Source organism: Nematolebias whitei, chromosome 3 (assembly GCF_014905685.2).
Source record: "Nematolebias whitei isolate Nwh7 chromosome 3, NemWhi1, whole genome shotgun sequence".
NCBI classification, from domain to species: Eukaryota; Metazoa; Chordata; class Actinopteri; order Cyprinodontiformes; family Rivulidae; genus Nematolebias; species Nematolebias whitei.
In genome coordinates this window covers 6,865,182-6,887,443 of record NC_056500.1, presented here as the reverse complement: position 1 = coordinate 6,887,443, position 22,262 = coordinate 6,865,182, and the positions used below count along the sequence as shown (strand labels likewise).

Below are 22,262 nucleotides of genomic sequence, written 5' to 3'. Positions count from 1 at the left end.
AGAGAGAGAGAGAGAGAGAGAGAGAGATAGATAGATAGATAGATAGATAGATAGATAGATAGATAGATAGATAGATAGATAGATAGATAGATAGATAGATAGATAGATAGATAGATAGATAGATAGATAGATAGATATTTGACTCTGTGATCTTTATTCAGATGTAGTTGAAGTAAATGTTCATGAGCTACTCAGAAAAGTACTGTCTCCGAACAAAAGCTCAATTTGTGTGATTAGTTTTGTTCTTATGTAAGACCGAGTGAATATCTATTTTTTTTCCAGCAAACAAATTTTGTTGTTTGGCAATTTGAAATGTAAATGGAGGACTTACTCACGTTTGCTCTCAAAGTGCAGTGTTTTGAAACAGATTTTTGCCCTGTTTTGCTAAATGTCAGGCAAACAAAGCACATAAAGAGCTCATTTAAATTCAGAGGGCTCTCTCTCTGCTAAGCTGAGTGTGTCACTGTGAATGAAGAGTTACACTAAATCACTCAGCAGAGGATACTTCACATCAGAATCTTTGACTAAACACCTTGAACTTCTTTTCTGCTTGAAAAACTTTGGGATGAGGTAAATCATTGCCAAAAACAGGATCAGGTTCAGGAGTTGTGCCTTGGGTAATTGTTGCACAAAAGACCTTGAAACATGTGGAGGGTGCCTGCATGGTCTCAGTTGATTCAAGATATGTGGATTCCCTTCCTCGACTTTTGTTCCTCTTGGACATATGTTTTTATTTATTTATTTCACAGAAATGTTAATAGTTGCAAACAATGATTAAACATTAGTGTCCTCCCCACTGAGCAAGGAGATGTCTAAATATATTTTTAAGTTGTTTTTGCACGTCTAATGTTGGTCCCTCGCAGGTGCAGACTGTGACAACAGATGACGTATTTTTTCCGACGCCCGCTGGACGGTCACAACATTTAACTTATTGTATTCACTTCAGATTATAATAACATTATTTTTAAGTGCTTTGTGTTGTCATCATTATATGTTCCGATGCAATGGTGAACACATTCACCCCCCAGATGGATGTTGGAATGACTGGGGTTCAATCGCAGGACCTTCAGGTTTGGAGTCAGCTGCTCTGCTGCTTCCCCAACTCTATGCAGCAAAGTCAGAGAAACAGTATTTGACCATCTATTGTGCGGCAGGAAACTGGTCCTCCATGCACTACAGATACTAGGTTTACAATTAAATCAACACTCCTTCATTTTTTTCCTTTATCCTTTTTACTGGATTAACAGAAGTAGCTCCGAGAGAAGAAAATAGCAACAGTTGGTTTATGAACGAAGCCGTGCAAATTTATAATCATAAAAGAGTAACTGTGCACAGTTTCTCTTTTATGATTATAAATTATGATTGTAAATTTTATGGTTATAAAAATAATGATTCACTTAAGGCACACCTGCCCGTGTCTTGGGTGTCTATATGACCTCCAAGTCCGACGTTCAAACATTCTACTCTATATTGACGTACATGTGAGTTCAGCGTTAGACGTCCATAGTGGACCTTGTTTGCACGTCGGGGAGACGTCCAGAATTGGTCTTGACTGACGGACTCAATATAGACGTGATATGCGCATCCGTTCGACATCTAATGTTTAGTGGGTCCCTCCGTCGGGAAATTAAGATTGCTATTCCTTTAATTGTCCTATGTGTGCCATTAGTGCACCATTAACTGTATAACTACTAGACCGAGGAACAACGTCTACCCTGAAGCTGTTAGATTCATGAATCCCTAACCAGGTAATGACTGTATGAAAAAAAAAAAAAAAAACAGTAATGCCACTCTAATTGGTGATATGTGACTTTTTTGTGCTGCTGATTATGTTATGCTGCTGATTATCTCATGCTACTGTTTTCATTCATACCTATCTGCTCACCACAGACTCATGTTCAGGCTGCTGTTGTTATGCCATATTGTTTTACATTGTTAGTGTTTAGCGTATGCCTTAGATCCTTTAAAACTGTTTCTTTTTATACTTTATATTTTTGCTATTTTTGGGTGTAACTGGGACCCGTGTACATTTTGTTCCACCTCATGTACCACATGGAATGGTAATGGCAATAAAATTGACTTGAACTTGAACATATTTGTCAGAATCTATCGGATGTGATCACATAACTTAAAATCTAACTACTGTTCTAACAATAGTTAGATTTTAAACTATGTGATCACACTTGATCAGTTTTTTTTTCCATGTGCATTTCATTAAATACATCATATAAACTGTCCTCATAGTGAATGAGTACTAAGTATAGCAGCTATAGGAGAGAGAACAGAAAGTTAAAGGACAATTGCAGGCTTCGTCATGGAGTCTATTTTCTATGTTATATTGATTATTTTATTTACTCTATTTGCTTCCTCCTTTCATTAAACAATGACTTCCCTCTTTAAGGATTTTTTTCTTCCTCCACCTTCTGCTTACCCATATTGATCTATGCTTCTGTTTAGGTGTTAGACTCAACATCTGGCAGCTGTGCAGTTGGAGCACATTCCCTTTCTATTCACTAATACATTCCCTTTCTATTTTCTAATCAGACATTTAGATTTCACATTTTTCTCTTCCGAATTCTCACCAAGTTCCAGTTTTCCATTTTGCCTGTTTCATTCCATTCCAGTTTGTGTTAGCAATGTCAACAGGAGTCTAATCTTTCCAAATGCATAAACATAAAGAGTCAATTTATCAAACTAAATTATTTTCAAACAAACTAGGAATGAATTATATGTCCCAGAAAGTGGCTATAACTATCATGAGAGGTGATATAATGTTAATACTACTACTACTACTAATAATAATAATACTAATAATAATAGTAATAATTAATAAATAAAGAAGTAAAATAAAATGCCCTTAGGATCTGACAAAGGATAGGAAAGTGAGAGGCTTTGTTTTGCAATTTGAGAAAATTCATTGTGGGTAAAATGTTGCTTCACACTTAAAAAAAAAAAAAAAAATGCAAATGTCATGTTTTTATCTGTTTGCATTTGTTGTGCTTTAGCTTTCAGTTTTTATTTGCTCTTTTTGACCTTTTTTATCATTTTAAAGCAGTAAATCAATGGAAGTGCAAGTGAATGCATAAATAAAACATAAAATAACAATTCCACAGAAAACCATTGTTGGTACAAAAAGGTAGATTTAAAATATATTTGTTTTGATTTGTTTTCTGCCTCGTTACGTTTTCAGTATCTTTAATATTATACTGTAACAATTCAGGTGTTGAGTTATTTTGGCATCTTTTTTTTTTTTGTCTGTTTTTGTCTTTCTTAACAGAGAGTTTGGGAGATGGAAGGTGAACAACTTAGCGGTGGAAAGGAGAGATTTTCTCGAGTCTCAGTTACCGCTGACGCCCGAGTTCATCAGGAATATTCGACTTCTGGGTCGCAGGCCAACCACGCAGGCGATAACCGACAATCTGATCAGGAAGTACGGAACACACTTCCTGTTGTCAGCTACACTTGGAGGTAAAAAAAAAAACATATTTTTTATATATTCATAGAATGATAAGATAGTTTTCTTTGTTTGTTGTTGTTTTGTTTAGCTTTTTATTTTAATATGCATCTACCAACTGAATCCTGAAGTAAACGGACGTTGACAAGTGACAAGGTGACACTTGATTGGCGTTTTGTTTGCTTTCTTTTTAATTCTGTCTTCTCTTTGTTACCAACTGAATTATCATATGATTAGACACAGAGTGCTGTTCCTGAACACTGAGAAACACCACATTACACTTCTAATACCATTAATTTATGATTGCACTTAAATGTGAAATAGAAAAAGATAAACTAAATCATAAGGCTTCTTGAAAATATTTTAAGTAAACGGGGGCTGTGTGAGAGGACTTTATTTACAGCTTTTTGTTACAGACTTGTTCACTTAAACCCCACAAGATTCACACAAGATTAGTTTTACCTAGGGACCACATGCTATTTTTAATAATTACAGAGATTGGCTGTGTTGTTAATCCCGTGCAAATTTGCCATGTCAGTAATTTGTCATGTCAGTAATTTGTCATGTCAGTAATTTGTAAAGTAAAAATTCCCCCGCAAATTACCTACTATGGTTTTCTGAACTCTGAGGTCCTGTGATAATACTAATCCAATGTGAATAGGCATCTCTGTGATTTGGACAGAAATGGGCAGGATCCAATATGTAATGAGGTGTTTTTTTTTTTTGTTGTTTTTTTTTTGTTTGTTTTCTAAAAAAAAAATTAAAAATGTGGAAAAAATATAGAACAAGGCTATTTTAAATGAATGCGTTGCTCGCTTCACTTTTGTAGATGCTGCTAATTCCTTCACCGCTGATGACAGCAGGTGCGGAGACGCATGCAGCCGGCGATCAGCTGATCTATCCATCCATCATCCATCCATTCATCCATTCATTATATTTACCCGCTTCTTCCTTTTTGAGTAGCGGGGATCGCTGGTGCCCATGTCCAGCCATCACTGTGAGAAAGGTGGGGTACACCCTGGACAGGTCACAACTCCATATCAACCGGCGGGTCAGCGGACGTGCACGGCCAGTGACAGGTTGTCCGTCTGAGCCTAACGTGACTTTTTTGTTTAACCTCTTTAAACCGGCCGGTTGGATCTGCATCCTCTTCAACAAGTAGATTAACACAATTTTATTTTGCGCATTCTTATTTAGTTTTCTTCGAGCTGTATAATTCGTAAAACAGCATCAAAGCCCAAAACTGGCTCGGTGCACACATTAAGCACATTATTATGGACTGGCCTGGTCCGAATCCAGGTCAGGCTATGGATTCACAGCTCTAAAATATGCAGCACGTTACCATCATTTCCACAAGATGTCTGTAAATTTCAGCTAAATCTCAGGCTGTGGTAATCCCGTGCGAATGTGCAACATAAAAAGCAGATGTCGGGGAGTAATTTATTTATTACATGTGGTTCCTAGGTAAAACTAATCCCATGCGTATAGGGCTTTAGTCTCACACACTCATTTTTTATGTCCGGCTTTATGTGCACTCAGTCCACATTGGTGACAGATTCATTTAATATTGATTTTTGAAACAATGGTTCCTTGATTTTAAACACGTAATGACAGAAGCTGCCGTCACAGTTCCAGTGAATCTTCATCAATTTTGCTGAGCGAAATAAAAATTGATGCTGGCAGATTTTATCAGCTGCAGCTACTGAGTTAATTAGACTCATTTTTGTGAGTTTCAATTATTAATTTGAACAATTGTAGTTATTATTACAGTACTTATGTATTCTAAAATATAAAAATGAATTTGAAATACTTCACTTTTCAACATGTGATTGAAAAGGGCTTTTTTTTTTCTCCTTTAAAATGGTCTGAACATTTGTAAATAGGTATGAAAGCAAATAGTGTCTGTTCTTTCAGGTGTTCCATATGAATAATAGATGGATATAGTACATTACTGCTGTTAACTTAATTGAATAACACACCACAACATAATTCTGAGCCAAACAAGCACACACATTGATTGGACAGCATATAAAAGCCTGAACACTGTAAACCTGCCAGTCATACTTTTAGTCATACTCACCTGAAGTTGTTTCCATTGGCCTGATGAATGGAGAAGCACTAATGGCTTTTTGGCCTACCTGAACAAAAAAAAAAAAAAAAAAAAAAAAGAAGAAGAAGGAAAGAAACAACTTTAAGATGCCAGAGAGGTCCAGGCCTGTCATGAAGAGATTTGCTTTTACAGGGCAACACTTGTCAATTACTTTAGACCTAACTGAGGGCTTTGAAAAGGTCTTTGTTGTGAGTAGCTGCATATAATGTAACCGGCATAGCTTTGTGAGCCGAAGCAGCCCTGAACTCTGGCTCTCAGCCAGTGCTTAGTGCTATACAGAGAGGAGAATGAGGAGTTGGCCTTGGATTTTTGCCAATGAACTGTCCCTGTTGTCCAGTATGGATTGCCAGTGTGTTCAGAAACATATGGACTTAATGAAATTAATAAATAGATTTTGATATTAGGAGTTTGCCCTTCAGCGGCAGAGTAAGAAAGGCAGCAAGCAGAAAAATGACTCTGAAACATTAACGCTGCATTACAATGAGAAAGATGATGTGCAGTGTCTCTGGAACTCTAAAAGCATAGACAGTCTGCTGCACCATGGCCTCACACTCATGAACAACTGACTGATATGATCAGTGGCTTCGGATTCAGGCTGGCGTGGCTTATCCTAATTGTGGTCAAGCGTCTTTATCCTTCACTGGCTGTCCAGGCTCTTATAATCATCTGAAAATATGAGCAACTGAGTCACTTAGGAGATGGTTGTAGAGCTCTAAAATTATGGTTACACAACTGTAGATTAATTAGCTTAAAAATAAACATAAAACACCACCATGGCCTCTGTTCTGCAGTGAGATGAGCTAAAACACACAATGATCTGTACTGAAAAAGTACAACATTAATTTGCTATAAAAAAATTAAACCTAAAACATATATCCATCTATCCATCCATCCATCTATCTTTTTTCTTAAATTATTAAAAAGAGAAAGAGTATATGTGAAAGACTCCTTTCTTCTTTCAAAATAATATTCTTATCCTCAAAAAGTACCAGCACCATTTTTAAAACAAACTTTATATGTATATCGGGGTCGAGATGGTGTAGGGGCAGGGCAGCTGACTCGGGACCAAACGCCCCGAGTTCGATCCCCGGTCATTGCTTATCTCGTGGCGTCTCTGAGCAGGACACCCAATCCCGAATTGCACCCCGGGCGCTCACATAGCTGCCCACTGCTCCACCTGGGTCCATCCCAGCTGCAATGGATTAAATGCAGAGAACCAATTTAATCTTTGTATGGGAACATACAATGATGACAACACATAGCACTTTATTATGTTGTTGTGTGTGTTTTACAATGCAGGAGAAGAGGCTTTAACAATATTTGTCGATAAACGGAAGCTAAGTAAAAAGGCAGAAGTGAGCGATTTCTCTGGCAACTCCTCCGCTGTGACTCTGGAAGCCCTGCACCAGCTGGCTGCATCCTACTTCATCGACAGGGAAAGCACTCTGCGCAAGCTGCACCACATCCAGATTGCTTCTACTGCCATCAAGGTAATGCCTCTACATTTACCTTTTTCTTCATTATTGGTGCTCAATGAAATGCACAAATCATTAAACAGTATATGTTTTGTGATCTTGGTTCACTTATCAATAATACTAAAGGTATAATGCATATCAGATGCATACTATCTCCCGATAGCCTGATGCATGCTCAATAATCCAGATAGAAAAATCTAAAAAAGTTAAGTCAGGTCCTCTGGATGGATTCCATTGTTAGGCTGATGGCCCTCTTTGATCATGTGAACAGCTGGTTTTGGTTGTCAGCAGCAAACTGGTTGATCCACTATGAGAAGGTGCTATTTATAAGACAGCTCGTCAGACTGAAGAAGTCTTCCAGATGGAAGACGAAACATTTCTACAATTTGTTTGCTTTTTGAACCCATCCAGAGGACCTGACTTAACGTTTTTAGACATATCCAGGTAGCTATCACTTGGGATGACATTGTTACCTTATTGTTCTTGTTATTTTTTAGGAAATCTATTAATTCACTTTTATTCATAACTGTATACAAATACTGGAATTATCCTCTGTCATCCCTATACGTTTTTCCTATATATATGGATTTCATGGTGCATCATTAATATCTATGACTCTTTTCATTACTGCTTCAATGTGCAACCATACAACTTTACAGAAGAGTGACATGAAGCATACTCACATCCTACAGTTAAAGGACCACGGTTCATAAAGATACGTAGATCTTTATGGGCTGGTCTTTAACAATTTAAATGTTCTCATCTCTAAATTTTGGTTACAGACCTAATTCTTAAATTGCAACAGGTGTCATATTTTTAATGTGAATGTCCTTCTTGAGATAAAAAATAAAATAAAAAATCAAAATGTATGTGTTTTATTCACCTGCATGGGAGGAGATGTTATCTACATCTGCCTTGAACACTGAGTCTGCAGGAAGCTCCGTGATGAGCACATATGGTAAAGGGAAGATAAATGAGTCCTGAGAAACATGGCTGGTGACAAGTTACTGCCTCCGGCTGTCACCTTCAGGTAGCATGGGGTTAATAGGGTGACAGAGGGGAGCGCAACCTTCTTCTCTCACATTTCCAGCTCTTGGGACACAGTAAGACCTGGCTGTGTGACATCAACTGCTGTACCGGAGCATGAATCAAACTCCCCGTATTTATATTGAAACCGTGTGCCTCCAACCACACTTTGTTCAGAGAGGGATGAGTATTGCAGTCGAGGTGGGCGCATTGGAAGAGGAGAAGCAAATGCTGTTGTCAGTTCCATTTTTAGACTTTTTTTTTTCTGTCAATACTAGCAGAAGGAGAGAATGCGAAAGTTGCACTTTCATGGTCGAAAGGCAGTCATCTGGCGTGACTGACAGGTGGGGAGTAGGTAAAGCATAGATTCACCTTCATCACCAGTGGAAAGTGAGTCAAAGGAGCGACAGATTCCTTCACACTTGTGCATCCTTTCCACAGGCGATGACCCTCATGGTAGCTGAACAGATTGCACCTCTCTGCATAAATTTGAAATCTAACAAGTTGGAGATTGAATGAGAAAAGGGCTGGTGAGGAACTGCCTTCATGCTGCCTCTATGCAAATTGAAGCTCATGTTTGGTGTAAATGAATGCACTATTGTGCGCTTTAGAAATCAGGGCGAGCTTTGGAAAGCAATGACACATCGCAGAGTCTGTGATTGAACGTGTAGTCCAAAAGTGAGGGCACACACTTTTTTTTTTTACTTTTTCTTTTAGACTTAGTGGTAACCCTCTTTACCAGACCTCATTTTGCCAGTCCGTTTAAATGCATTTATAAAATGTAACTATGTTGAACGAGGGAATATATTAGCAACTTTAATTTTACTTTATGCTCTTGTGGACAGTCACTGGAATTCGTGTGCTCTTTTTAATGATTCAGTTTTCGTGCATATTCAATATCCCACTACTACTAATTTTCCTTTTGCCTCTGCCAGTTGATTGCATTAATATGACAGTCCAGACATCGCTGCACTCACCGGAGCAGAAAGTAGTATTTTCTAGCAATTAAGCTCTTATAAACATGCTGTGTGCCCTCTCTGCAGCAGGAAGCTGCAGTCAGATGAACAATGTCTGTTGGTAGCTCTTCAGGGTGGAGAAAATAGCACACTATTTATTGTTGATTGTGAGGACCAAACAGTTACTTGGTAAGAAAAGCAGCAAAATAAATGCATAAATGTTATTATTGTTTTTATCAACTGTGCTTTTAATTAACAGTAAAAACAAAACAACAGTACCTTTGCTGCTAACAGGACCACATTGCTAAGAGAATGTCACTACCAACAGAACCACTCTGCTAATAGGACCATGCTGCTATAGATGCACTTTTGGCACATTGTTTTTGTATTTTTGTTGCGTGCTTTGTTTTTTGTTTTACTTTGTTTTTTTTGGCGAGTCGAGACAGTTCTTCTCATCCTGAGCATCTCATTGCATTTTTGAACTTGATCTGCATGTGACAAATGTGATGCAGTGAAAAAGAAAACAGACAAACAGAAATCATTAATCTCCATCCTATCGTTTTATGACGTTAACAAGTTGAATGTATAAACAAAGTTCTGGATCTATCTAAAATCCCATTCAGCCTCCTTGAGGTAAAACAAAAACTGTGTTTTTATGTTTGTTTGTTTGTTTTGATGGTGTTGTTGTTTTTCTGCCTTGTATGTATTCTGCTTAATTACTCACAGTCAATAATATCCAGTAAATGAATGAATAGCTTATTGTAGCTACTCTTTGTTTTTGGTAGTTCTGAGATGTGTAGAATCTATACGACAGGGTTGTTAGTCGATGTTGCATATGTATTTGTAGTATTTGCTGATTTGCAGATTTTTCAAAGTGAAACTGCTTCTTCCTCTGTTTGGTTCTGTTTGCCATTGTTAACAGTTTGTAGTGCCAATTTCTGCAACATAATCATTTCTCTAATGGCTTAAAATAAGAATGTGATTCAGGAACAATAATGTCAAGACTGATGATTGAAAAATATGCCACATCAAGATGAGGGAAATTTATTTAAAAAATAAAAAAAAGATAAGAAAAAGAAAATAATAAATACCTGAATGTATTGTTTTAAAGGAGGTGAACATTAGGTGTATGTACTTTTTCTGCTAAAGGGCATACACATTATAAAGTACAGTATGGAGCTTTTGGACCCTAGACAATAATTTCACAGCATGAAGATTTAATACAGAGCAATGAGAAATCTGCTAAATCCTTGTCTTTGCTTCTTTTCCTCATATTGTCCTGTGTATAAATGCAGGTGGCCAATAATGTCCTATTAAGCATTTTGTAATATACCAGAATGTATCAGCGGTGAACAGCAGCTGCTAAGCAAAACGGAAATTGAAAGCTCTGCTCATCATTCAGTGTTTTGCCATATGGCATATCATATGGAATATCAAATAATTCCTTTTATGGATTCAGTGCATTTGGAATCAGAGCATTGCATTTCATTTCCTTCGATTTATAAAAGCATCACAACTCTAAGAATGAAAACAAGGCTTTTAAAATGTGGTATAAATATTATATCTAAAGATCTGCATAAAGCAGTCTTTATTTTCCTTTTCTTGTGCAGATAGCCTGATATTTATTATTTTCAAGTTTTTTCTTTGTTTTGTTTAAGTTTACTTGTTTTGTATTAGACTTTCTATTATCAGAATAAGAGTGATGTGTTCTTTGCATCCGTGTAAGAGTCATTTTATGATAATCTGAGCCCTTCAATCTTATCTCAGTCTTACTGATCAAGTGACCCTCATTGTTTCACCTCATCCATCTGTCACTTTACACCAACTGTCTTCTGACAAGCCTGACCAGGACAAATTACTGAACAAAATATGGCGTCTAACAACCACAAAGAAAGAAAAATGAGTTCTGCTTAGGAGCTCCTCACTCTGTCACCATGCAAAATGGGGAATGATGAAAAAAAGATCTCTTCTTGCAAATGAAGTGGAAAAGTCTCTTTGTGGCAAAAGCCAATTGAAATTCCATCACTCAGTGGAACAAAAAAAAAAAAAAAAGTACACTCATGCCTGAAAATGAGTGCAGCTATTTAACAGAATCAAATTGAACTTAATCTGTTTTAAATTCCTTTTACATTTGCAAGTAGCAATTATTATGTAAAAAAAAAAAAAAAAGCTTTATTTTACCAGAGGCTGTAGCATGCACTGCACAAATAAATTTACTTTGGTTCATCAGGTCAAAAAACAAACAAAAAACATTTAGCCTTAAGTTTGCATTTATTTATTTATATTTTATTTTATGTAGATACTATGAACAATGTCTAATAAAATTAATAATAATAGTACAGTTTTTTTTTTTTTTTGTTTGTTTTTTTTTGTTTCCCAGGTGACGGAGACCCGGACTGGACCTCTTGGATGTAGTAACTATGACAACCTTGACTCTGTTAGCTCTGTGCTTGTTCAGAGCCCTGAAAACAAAGTCCAACTACAAGGTTTGTGTTACTGTTAACAATTATTATTATTATTGTTGTTATTGTTATTATTATTATTATTATATTATTATTATTATTATTACATCCATCCATTATCTTTACCCATTTCTCCCTTTGCGGGTCTCGGAGGTCGCTGGTGCATGTCCAGCAGTCACTGTGTCGGCTGCAGGGGACACCCTGGACACGTCTAAAGACCATCACTCACAGGGACACATAGAGATAAATGAGACAATCAACCATTCACTCTCTCACTCACACTTAGAGACAATTTAGAGTTACTAATCAGCCTAATATTCATGTTTTTGATCTGTGGGAGGAAACCGGAGTACCCAGAGAAAACCCATGCATTCAAATAGAGAACATGCAAACTCCACCCAGAAAGGTCCCTGGCTGGGATTTGACCCAGGTACCTTCACGCTGAGTAAACAGCTCTACCAACTGTGCCATTGTGATCCCCTGTTGTTGTCGTCAGCGTCATTGATGATGATGATGACAATAATAACAATATTAACAATAATAATAATAATAATAATATGGGACAACACAGTGATGAAGCTGGTAGAGCCACCTCTTAGCCACCTCTTAGTGGGAAGGTTGCCGGATCAAATCCTGGTTGGATATCTTTCTGGGTGGAGTTTGCATGTTCTCCGATCATGCGTGGGTTTTCTTTGAGTACTCCAGTTTCCTCCCACAGACCAAAAACATGCATGTTAGGCTGATTGGTAACTAAATTACCCCTAGGTGTGAGTGAGAGAGTGAATGGTTGATTGTCTCATTTGTCTCTTTGTGTCCCTGTGATGGACTGGACACTTGTCCGCCTCTCGCCCAGTGACTGGTGTAAATGGGCGCCAGTGATCTCCTGTGACCCAAAAAGGGAGAAGCACGTACAAGAAAATGGATGCATGGATATATTATTATTTTGCTATTTACATTTTTTTTTTCCAAAGAAAAAAAATATCATGTTGAAAATGTAGGTTTATAAAGAAAATAGCAGTAACTGTTAGGCATACAAACACTTGGATTTATAGATTTTATTAAGTATCTTATCAGCCCAGTCAACAATATACGACTTCTAAAGCTTCACTGCCACTCCCTAAGTGCACATTTTGATGACAGTAGTAAACTCGGGTTGATTTTACAGGCTTGCAAGTGATCCTCCCAGACTACTTGAGGGAAAGTTTTGTGCAGGCCGCTTTAAGCTACATAGCCTGCAATGGAGAAGGGGAGTTTGTCTGCAAAGACAATGACTGCTGGTGCAGCTGTGCCCTCAAGTTCCCAGAGTGCAACTGCCCTTACATGGACATCCAAGCCATGGAGGAAAGTCTGGAGCGGATCACAGAGACGTGGGGGATGCTTTATAAAGAGTTTGAAGAATCAGGTGAGGGAGACATAAAAATATAATGATTTCTTTCTTTCCTTTGAATTGAACATATCATCCTCAATGTGAAAAATCAGACTTTTAAACATAAATCATTCATATAAGGGAAGGTTCGGAAGATTTTTTTTTTTATTTTTTTTTATATGCAATCATGATTGAGAATCATACATGTACTGTATATTTCTCCATACTCTATGATTTATTGTTTATGTGTAACAGCTAAGAAAGAGTAGTTTATTCAAGCTCCCTATCTGTATTTAGAAAATTAACAACATAACATAACCAGATTTTTAAAAAAAAGAAATAAAAAAACCACTCAGCTTTCAGCTCAGGCAGTTTCCAATGAGTATGAAGCAGATTAATCACCTATAAAACCCATTTATTGCCAGTCCAGCTTTTCATATCACCAGGGAAACAGAGGTTGAATGGAAGCTCTTAGCACAATGTTTAGCTATTATTGCTGTGCTCGGTCACACTGACTTGGTGATTATTACTCAGGTGAAACCAAAATGGATGTCTCTCTTTTGCCCAACTTCTCACATTTGCATTATCCTGAATTATTACCAAGTGCAATTACTTTCAAAGTTTATGTTTTAATTGCTGGCTGTGAAGCAAGGCCAGGAATGTGTTCAGACTGCAGACACCCCAAAAGCGTCATAAATGTGTCCTTCAGCAAGAAAAGTCGCAGCTTACTGCTACATCAGCAGAAGATGCAAGATAGTTTTACCACTAAATGAGAGAGAGGTCAGGGCTTCAGTGGATTTTATTGTTAAACTGCCAATATACAGTATTTACAACCCTAATACAGCAGCAAAAAAGGGGTTTTGTGAAGATATAGTGGTGTATTTATGAGCTTCCTTGTGTGTTTGAGCACAGAGGGCCCAGTCGTGCATTCATGTGCTGCACAGATTCTTGTGTGTCTGAAGCATCTATTTAAATATATATATATATATGATGTTGACAGGATATGTTTTGCAGAACCCTGGATCCCTTGTCATGTACTTGATCCCAGTTCTCACACTACATGGAAACATAAGTACATCAATTTCAAAAGCAGCTTTCACTTCCATCATGAGGACAGAAATAGATGTACACTCCCATCTAAAAAGACACTTTTTATACCACACTTGCTCAGAGGTTGTTAATCATTGGAACAATAATATTTATAATTTACAGGTGAATGACCCATTTTAACAATACCTTTCAAGGAAGCTGCTGTGTGATTTACACGGTGGATAAACATGTATTAAAGATTTGTGCACTCAATTGCAACTTTCACAAGTTGCATACAAAATAAGAACATCAATTTTAGAAGATAAACTTTATTTCAAAGTTTTCTATCTGGGCAAATGCAAAAAAAATAAAAAATAAATAAATAAAAATGCAACAGCTCGCACAAGAAACTCGGGCGTCTTCTGTTTTGTCCCAGTTTTCCAGCCCTGGTATTTAAACTTGGATCCCAGAAGATAAACAAACCAACAACACATGTTTATGCAAGACTCCCTGAAAACACAGATGAAAAGATGTGAAAAAAAAAATAGATGTGATATGTTGATATTTGCTGTTCTAATACTTGATGTTTCAAGTAGTGTAGAGCAAGGTCAGGTAAACGATGCTGTTACTTCTGTCCTTTGTTTACCGTAGATCCTGCCGGCATTTATTTTGTCTTAAATCTTTTGAACTTGGGTATCTCCAAGATTAACCCAGTGTGTATGATTTTTGTTTATTTTTTTTTTTTATGAATTGCTTGAGTGGAAAACTACAGCTAGTATTTTTATTGTTTATTCTTTGTTTGTTTTGTTGTTGTTTATGTTGTACTTTAAAATAAAATATATTTAAAAAAAATCAAAGTAAAAAAAAACCCTCCTAAATATGCATGCGCATTCCAATAAAATGTATATCAGCTGGATTGATGGCTTAAGCAATTATTTTAAAAACTATGCAAACTAATTAAACAACCTGCTTCAGTTATAGTCCACACGAATAGATACGATGTCATATGAAATGGAGTCTTAATGTATGAAGCAGCACATCTGCTTGTTTTCTTTGAATCGGATGTTCTTTGACATCCTGCATTGTTGCTGACACTGATGCTAAATAAGTCCTTTTCTGCAATTCCAGATGAATTCAAGGCCTTCTATTCAAGGCTGCCCCAGAACTACTTTTTGAATGTGTCAACGATACAACACTTGTGGTCCTTGAACAGCCTGTTTCAGTGGAGATATGAGCAGCTGGAGAACAGTATGAACATCCTCTCCAAACGAGCCCAGAGAGTCATCTTCAAGCTCTTTAGTCTCAGTAAAAGATGTCACCGACAACCCCAAGTCCGCATTCCGAGAGAACGGTGAGAATAAGTCGTCATCTCCTCTCGTCATCTGGGTCCACATTTCACTTGTCATATGTTTTTTTTGTTTTTTTGTTTTTTTTTGTGAATACAGTTTTGGTCAAGACTTATACAACTGAATCAGACTTGTGTAATGTTTGCTAAAGTATAAGGTAAACTCAATAACGGTTCCTAGCATTTTGTTTAAAAATGTCAGGTTTTCAGAGAAAAAAAAAAACCAACAACCAAAAAAAACAATGTTCAGTTAGGTCATCGGGACGTTTTTTTTTTTTTTTTTTTTTGGCTGAGACATTTCGTCCATCATTCAAAGCACTTATTCAATCTGAAGAGCCAGTCATCAACAAAACTGAGTCCCACAACAAACAGCACACTCCAATAATGGGAAGAACAAAAACAAACCGTTTACTGGTTTGCTTGAGACTCGGTTTGTTGTTGGCTGGCTCCATAGATTGAAAAAAGTTATTCGGATGACGAACGAAACGTCTCAGCAAATAAAACAAAAGGAAACCATCCAGATGACCTGACTGAACATTGTTGGATTCTTAATGGATTATTGAGCATGAACTTTGGTGTTTTCAAAAAAAAAAAAACATTAAGAAAAAAAAAACGTTTTTTTGTATTGACTAATGATGATGAGCTGTGGCTGCCATCTTGGATTAGATCTGTTGTAGAAGTATATCACATAATAAATTTAAACTTTTCTTTTAACTTTTCATTAAACAGTTCTTAAAATAATGTATCTAGTGATTCATGGGAAGCAAATAGATTTCAACTGCTGAAGTCGAAAGCAAATAATTCACATGATGAGTTGCACTTAGGACAGATCGTGTAAACAGACTTAATTGTAGCCATTTTAATTAAGTCTGTGTAAACAGACCATTATAGTTATTTGAATGAAGATAATTAAACAAAAGAAGAGTAGAGGTCATAGAAAGTGTGGACCAGGAAGTGGAAAAGATTAGTGAGGATGATGTCCGGAAAGCTCTGAAAAGAATGCAGACGGGGGAAGGCAGTAGGACCTGATGACAAACCAGTGGAGGTTTGGAAATGTCTTGGAGAGATAGCAGTGATGTTTTTGACTCAAATATTCAATGGCATATATGAGAGTGAAAAAATGCCTCAGGAATGGAGAAGACGTGTGCTGGTGCCCATTTTAAGAACAAGGGTGATGTACAGAGTTGTAGCAACTACAAGTGAATTAAGCTGATGAGTCACACAATGAAGATCTGGGAGAGAGTTGTGGAAGCAAGACTTAGACGAGAGGTGACTATCTGTGAGCAGCAATATGGTTTAATGCCAAGAAAGAGACACCACAGATGCCATTTTTGCTTTGAGAATGCTGATGGAAAAGTACAGAGAGGGTCAGAAAGAACTCCATTGTGTCTTTGTGGATTTAGAAAAAAGCATATGACAGAGTGCCAAGAGAGGAGGTGAGGTATTGCATGAGGAAATCTGGAGTGGCAGAAAAGTATGTTAGACTGATAGAGGACATGTATGAGGACAGCAGGACATGTTAAATTGGTACAGGGCATGCATGAGGGCAGCAGGACAGTGGTGAAATGTGCTGTAGAAGTGGCAGATAGCTTCAAGGTGGAGGTGGGAGTGCATCACGGATCGGCTATGAGCCCCTTCTTGTTTGCTCTGGTGATGGACTGACTAACAGATGAGTTCAGGCAGGAATCCCCATGGACTATGATGTTTGCAGATGACATTGTGATCAGTGGTGAGAAAGGGAACAGGTGGAAGATAACTTGGAGAGGTGGAGGTATGCACTTGAAAGAAGAGGAATGAAAGTCAGCCGTGGTAAGACAGAGTACATGTTTATGAATGAGAGGGAGGAGGTGGAACAGTGAGGCTACAAGGAGCAGAGGTCACAAAGGTGCATGCCTTCTAGTACTTGGGGTTCACTGTCCAGGAAAATGGGGAGTGTGGTAAAGAGGTGAAAAAGAGAGTCCAGGTAGGATGGAATGGATGGAGAAAAGTTTTGGGAGTTATTTGTGACAAAATGGTGTCAGTATAGGTTAAAATAAAAGTTTACAAGACATGGTGAGACCATGTATGTTGTATGGTCTGGAGACAGAGACATGGACAAAAAGACAGGAGAAAGAACTGGAAGTGGCAGAAATGAAGATGTTGAGGTTCTGCTTAGGAGTGACAAGGATGGATAAGATTAGGAATGAGGTCATCAGAGTTACAGCACAGGTTGAACAACTGGGAGATAAAGTTAGAGAGGCCAGACTGAGATGGTTTGGACATGTCCAGAGGAGGGACAGTGGGTATATTGGTAGAAGGATGTTAGAAATGCAGCTGCCAGGAAAAAGACAAAGAGGAGATATATGGATGTTGTTAGAGTGGACATTGAGGTAGTTAGAGTGAGGACAATATTTTGGATTCAATTCCAAATAGTTGATGTTAAAAGTAAAGTGTTGGGGTTTCAGTCTCAGCTACCACCACAAACAAATTGGGCCAATATCTGTAAAATTACCTTAAATGTCAACTTTTTTTGCATATTAAAGATTGATTGTCTCCCAAATTGAATCGGTTGAAGTACATGTCATGATTACGTTCTGCGTGTTTCAAATAAGTTTGTCCAGTAGTTTAAATGTTTTGGTAAAAGATGGTCATGAATGCACGCACAAAGACACAGGCAAAACGTTATCTGCTGCTGCCATTCAACAATGGGCAACACACTATGAATGTGCAACTGTGGGGGCTTGCACAAGGAGAACATGGTAACTCTGCACAGAGACGCCAAGCTAGAGGTGAACCCAAACCTGCAACTTCTGAAAGCATTTCAAGGTTCAAAGTTCTTTATTGTAATTCACATCACATGTGGTACCTGAGGTGGAACAGAACTGTGCACTCAAGGACCCAGTTACATCCAAAAATAGCACAAATATAAAGTATAAAAATAAATGCAATACAAGGACACACACTAAACAAACACTAAACGATATGGTAAACAATCTAAGATATATGGTAAACACTAATAATGTGAAATAAAATGGTATATTAAACAGCAGCCCGAACATGAGTCTGTAGTGAGCAGATGAGTATGATTTTGAAGCCTTTTGAATTTTGTTAAAACAAAAAATTATAAATAAATAAATAAAAACATCTGAGTCTTCATTTCAGTATTTTCCACAATAAGTGACTGTGTTACAAAGTTACTCTCAGGCTCCTTCAGTCTTTGCTTTCAAGCCAGAAAACCATCACTTATCAGAAAAAAAATAAAACAAAAAACACTAGACTTGTAAAAGTAGTGAAGTGGTATTTACAGAAGGTGATGCATCACATCATCACGTCAGTCCCACTGCTTCAGTTTATTTCAGCAAGCACTGACATGACATCAGCATCTGTGGCAACAGCATATAGATCTTTTGCCAGATTAATCTAAAGAGATTTCTTGATGTCCAGTCTCACAATCTTTTCTCATTGCCATCCCGCTTATTAATTGTTTTCTGCATCACAATGCCAAAACACACATTAATCACTGATCTGCGCAGCTGATTTTTTCCATCTACTTGCCAGGAAGTTTCATTCTTGTCTTGTAAGCAGTGTTTATCTCTGTTATGGCAGTTATGTCAACAATGATGCTTTCCCTTCCTTTGTTCTCTTTATGGAAATCTTGATTCGCAATGGAAAGAGTAGAATATTTACAAGTTTGCCTGGGAGAGAAACGGAAGCCCTCCTTTTAACATCCTGTTCTCAGCACTTGAGATTGATGAGAGATAAAGGATTGATTTTACGTCCTCGGGGTTGCTTCTCCACTGTGCTGACAATTATGAATGAATAAGACAGTCGATGCAGCCGACGGCTTGGCTTTTGTTAGGGGGGAAGATAGCACAGCATACATTTTTGCTCTAAGTCAGACATATTGATTTACATTCAAATGATGGTTTCACAGCTTTTATTTCTGATATCAGATAAGCATTTTTTTAATACAAAGGCAAATCTGAAAATAAGTAACAAAAATCATCGTGCACATCAAAAGTATATGCAAGTATCATGAGTATTGCTCTGCTGTTGTGTTTTTGTTTTCCAACACTTTTGTCTGCGAGTGAGCTGGAGAGTGCATTCCTTGGGGTGGTGCCGGTTCCACTGGCACCTAGCTCCGCTGTGAATCATTGCAGCTGATTGAGGCCCCGGTTATTTAAACTGAGCCGTATCATTACAGGGAAACGTTACATGTAACATGGTCGCTATGTTTATATGGACATAAGTAATCAGATTAAACAGCCATTCGGAATAACAATGCATCATGTAAACGCCCCATTCCGATTATTCTTTGTTGATTCAGGTCCAACTGAAACAATTTGTAATCAGAATGAGACAAGTGGTTTATGCCGATTCATAATCCGAATGGTGTGCATGTATACACTTAATCTGATCATTTTATTCCGATTGTGAAAAACTGACCTGACTGTGCATGTGTGACCTATGCCTACCGCACATATTTCCACCTGGCTAATGCTAATAATATTAGCATATCTGGGAAGCAAAACTTGTCGGTGAGCGACAAAACATTTCTACTAGAAACTTTAAAAGAGCTCAAAATGATCTGTGTTACCTGTAGATCAATCTGGAAGTGCAGTAACGTCTCCACCGTCATTTAAACCTGTCGCGGGTCCATTTTGGGCGCTCAGGTTTGTTTACGATGATCACGGAAGTAAATCGGAAGTATAACTTCTTCTTAAGTGGTTTTTTTTGTGTGTTTGTTTGTTTGTTTGTGTGTGTGAGTGTTTCCTTGACCGATGAAGCCTTCCAGATAGAAGGTGAAACGTTTCAGCAAAAAATAAACTTTTCAGATGACCTGACTAAAAATTGTTGGATTGTATATCTGGATTATTGAGCATTTACCTTTTTTTTTTTTTTTTAAGGAGAGTTTACCACTGCACATGTGCGTACTTCTGTTCAGAATAAAAGCCCGCTGCATGTAAACGCTCGTCGTGAATGGATTGTGCCCATGTAAACGATACATTTGAATTATTTAATCTGAAAACATTTCAATCCAGTCAAATCATTTTGTGCGTGTAAACATATTGAGTGACAGTATTCCTCATCCCTCTTTCCACATGTTTTGTCAAACAATTTAGAAACTTTCCATGAATGTAAACCGTTATTGGACAAAACCAAAGGGAAGCTCATGATAACACAAGACAAAGGTAACTATAGGATTTATAAAAATAAAAAAAATCTGGTCTATAAGCCTACTTTAAAATTATACAGGCTGTCTCCTTAACAAACATAGATTGGACATTAGTAAAATGCACTTGCTTGATAAAGAAACATACAAAGTACAAACAAGTAGCTTTATTGTAATAAATACAGAGTCGCTGACTGGAGGATTTTTTACTCCTGAGTGAAAAATAGCTAAATATGTTACTTTAGGTGTTAATTTATCAAATTCTGGGAGCCAGACTCAGAAGTTGTCAAGCCAGCTGGTCTTAAGAATAGGAGTAAAATGAAAGACAGAAATGGGAAATAATTATGCATATACTGTGTGCCATCATTGCATAATTTCTTGATACCAAATAGTTTTCATTTTACATATTTATCTTGGACAGTCCTAACATTATCATAATTTATTTAATCGTTATTTGACCATATATGAAACAGTTTTGAAAGACAAAGAAGTTAATTTCTAGATAACTTTAAACAATGTGCTGAGACCAACAAAAGCACATAATTGGCTGTCTGAAAAAAATAAATAAATAAACAACTTGGCAGGCAAAACTCACAAGCTGTGACAAAAGCTATGGTTGGAAAAACATCAAACAAACAAAAAAAAAAGTAAAAAAACAAATGTCAAAACAACTGCAAACATGAATAAAAGCAGCATGGGCAAAAACAGCTGGAAAATTCAGCCAAAAAAACTCGAGTAAAGTGACAGCTAAAGGAGGGAAAGACACGTTATAAAGATATATGAAGAGCGAGGACAACATGCAGGAAAACCAGCAGATCACAAGACAAAATATGTATATTTATATTAAAATACGTCTCACCAGCAGAAAGTAGAGCAAAGAGCAGCAGGCATGGACAGAAAGCTGTGGTAAAAATGCAACATCTTCCTTCAGCTTTAGTCTCCCCCCCCCACACACACACACACACTAACGGGCATTTCACCAAGCGTTTGTGAAAGGGAAGTACTTTCATGAACTAAAAATAATCAACAACTAAAATTCATTATTAGTTTCAAATCTTGAGTGATTACTTAAGTGAAAACATCACAAGTATGTGTTTTGCTGATTAATATATGTTTAATATTTTAGTTTTTTGCTCTGCTTTTATGCTGATTTACGACAGCAACCTGCAGGTAGATTCGCAGGGGGCATGGAGGCTGCACATCATCACACCAAGGGAACCAACAGTTCATCTGCAGCTTTGTCCTGGCAACAGCTTTGCTCCTCTGAAGCTTTTGGGGGTTAAACGTTTTACTAACAGTTATTAAAAGATGGAGAGGAAGCATGTTTTCAGATCAACTAATGCCACCCCACCCACTCCATCCGATCCCCCTTTTTCATTTTCCATGAAAAGGTTTAGCTATTCAAATTGGTGATTGTCTTGGTGATTTCTGAACTAGAGCTTTCTTCCTGCTGCCAAGCAAACAATACAATTGGAAAGATGCCCATAACACGATCCAACAAACTTTTTTTGTTGATTAGCATACAGTTTTCCTACATAAATCCACATAAAATATATTTTCTTGTAAGAGAGCCAGCAGTATATGCTTAGCATGTTTTACTGCAATTTAAGAAGATTACATAATAAAGGGATCGTAGCAGAAATAAAAAAATAAAAAAATGCAAGTGAAAGGAAGCATCAACAATTCGCATGAGGCATTGTTTGAAACTAATTAACCTTACAGCTGCTGCACAGCTGTGTGCATTATAACATTATGTTTATGTCACAAAGTGATCAAAGTTAACTTTCTTTTTATCATGTTATTTACTTTGTTTTGAACCTGAGTCTAAAAAGGCATTATATATATATAGCAGAAATAAAAAAATAATATATATATATATATATATAT

The 22,262-nt window shown here is 37.2% G+C and overlaps 1 protein-coding gene across 1 annotated transcript in view; it reads left to right on the top strand.

Annotated features, from left to right (window-relative positions):
• The window catches only part of brinp3a.2 (bone morphogenetic protein/retinoic acid inducible neural-specific 3a, tandem duplicate 2), a 40,826-nt gene that overhangs the window by 14,723 nt on the left and 3,841 nt on the right, over nt 1-22,262 (top strand). The window contains exons 2-6 of the mRNA XM_037674475.1: nt 3,278-3,468; nt 6,864-7,054; nt 11,402-11,507; nt 12,649-12,885; nt 15,007-15,229. Of these exons, the coding sequence (XP_037530403.1) occupies nt 3,278-3,468; nt 6,864-7,054; nt 11,402-11,507; nt 12,649-12,885; nt 15,007-15,229 (948 nt within the window). The remainder of the gene's footprint in view (nt 1-3,277; nt 3,469-6,863; nt 7,055-11,401; nt 11,508-12,648; nt 12,886-15,006; nt 15,230-22,262) is intronic.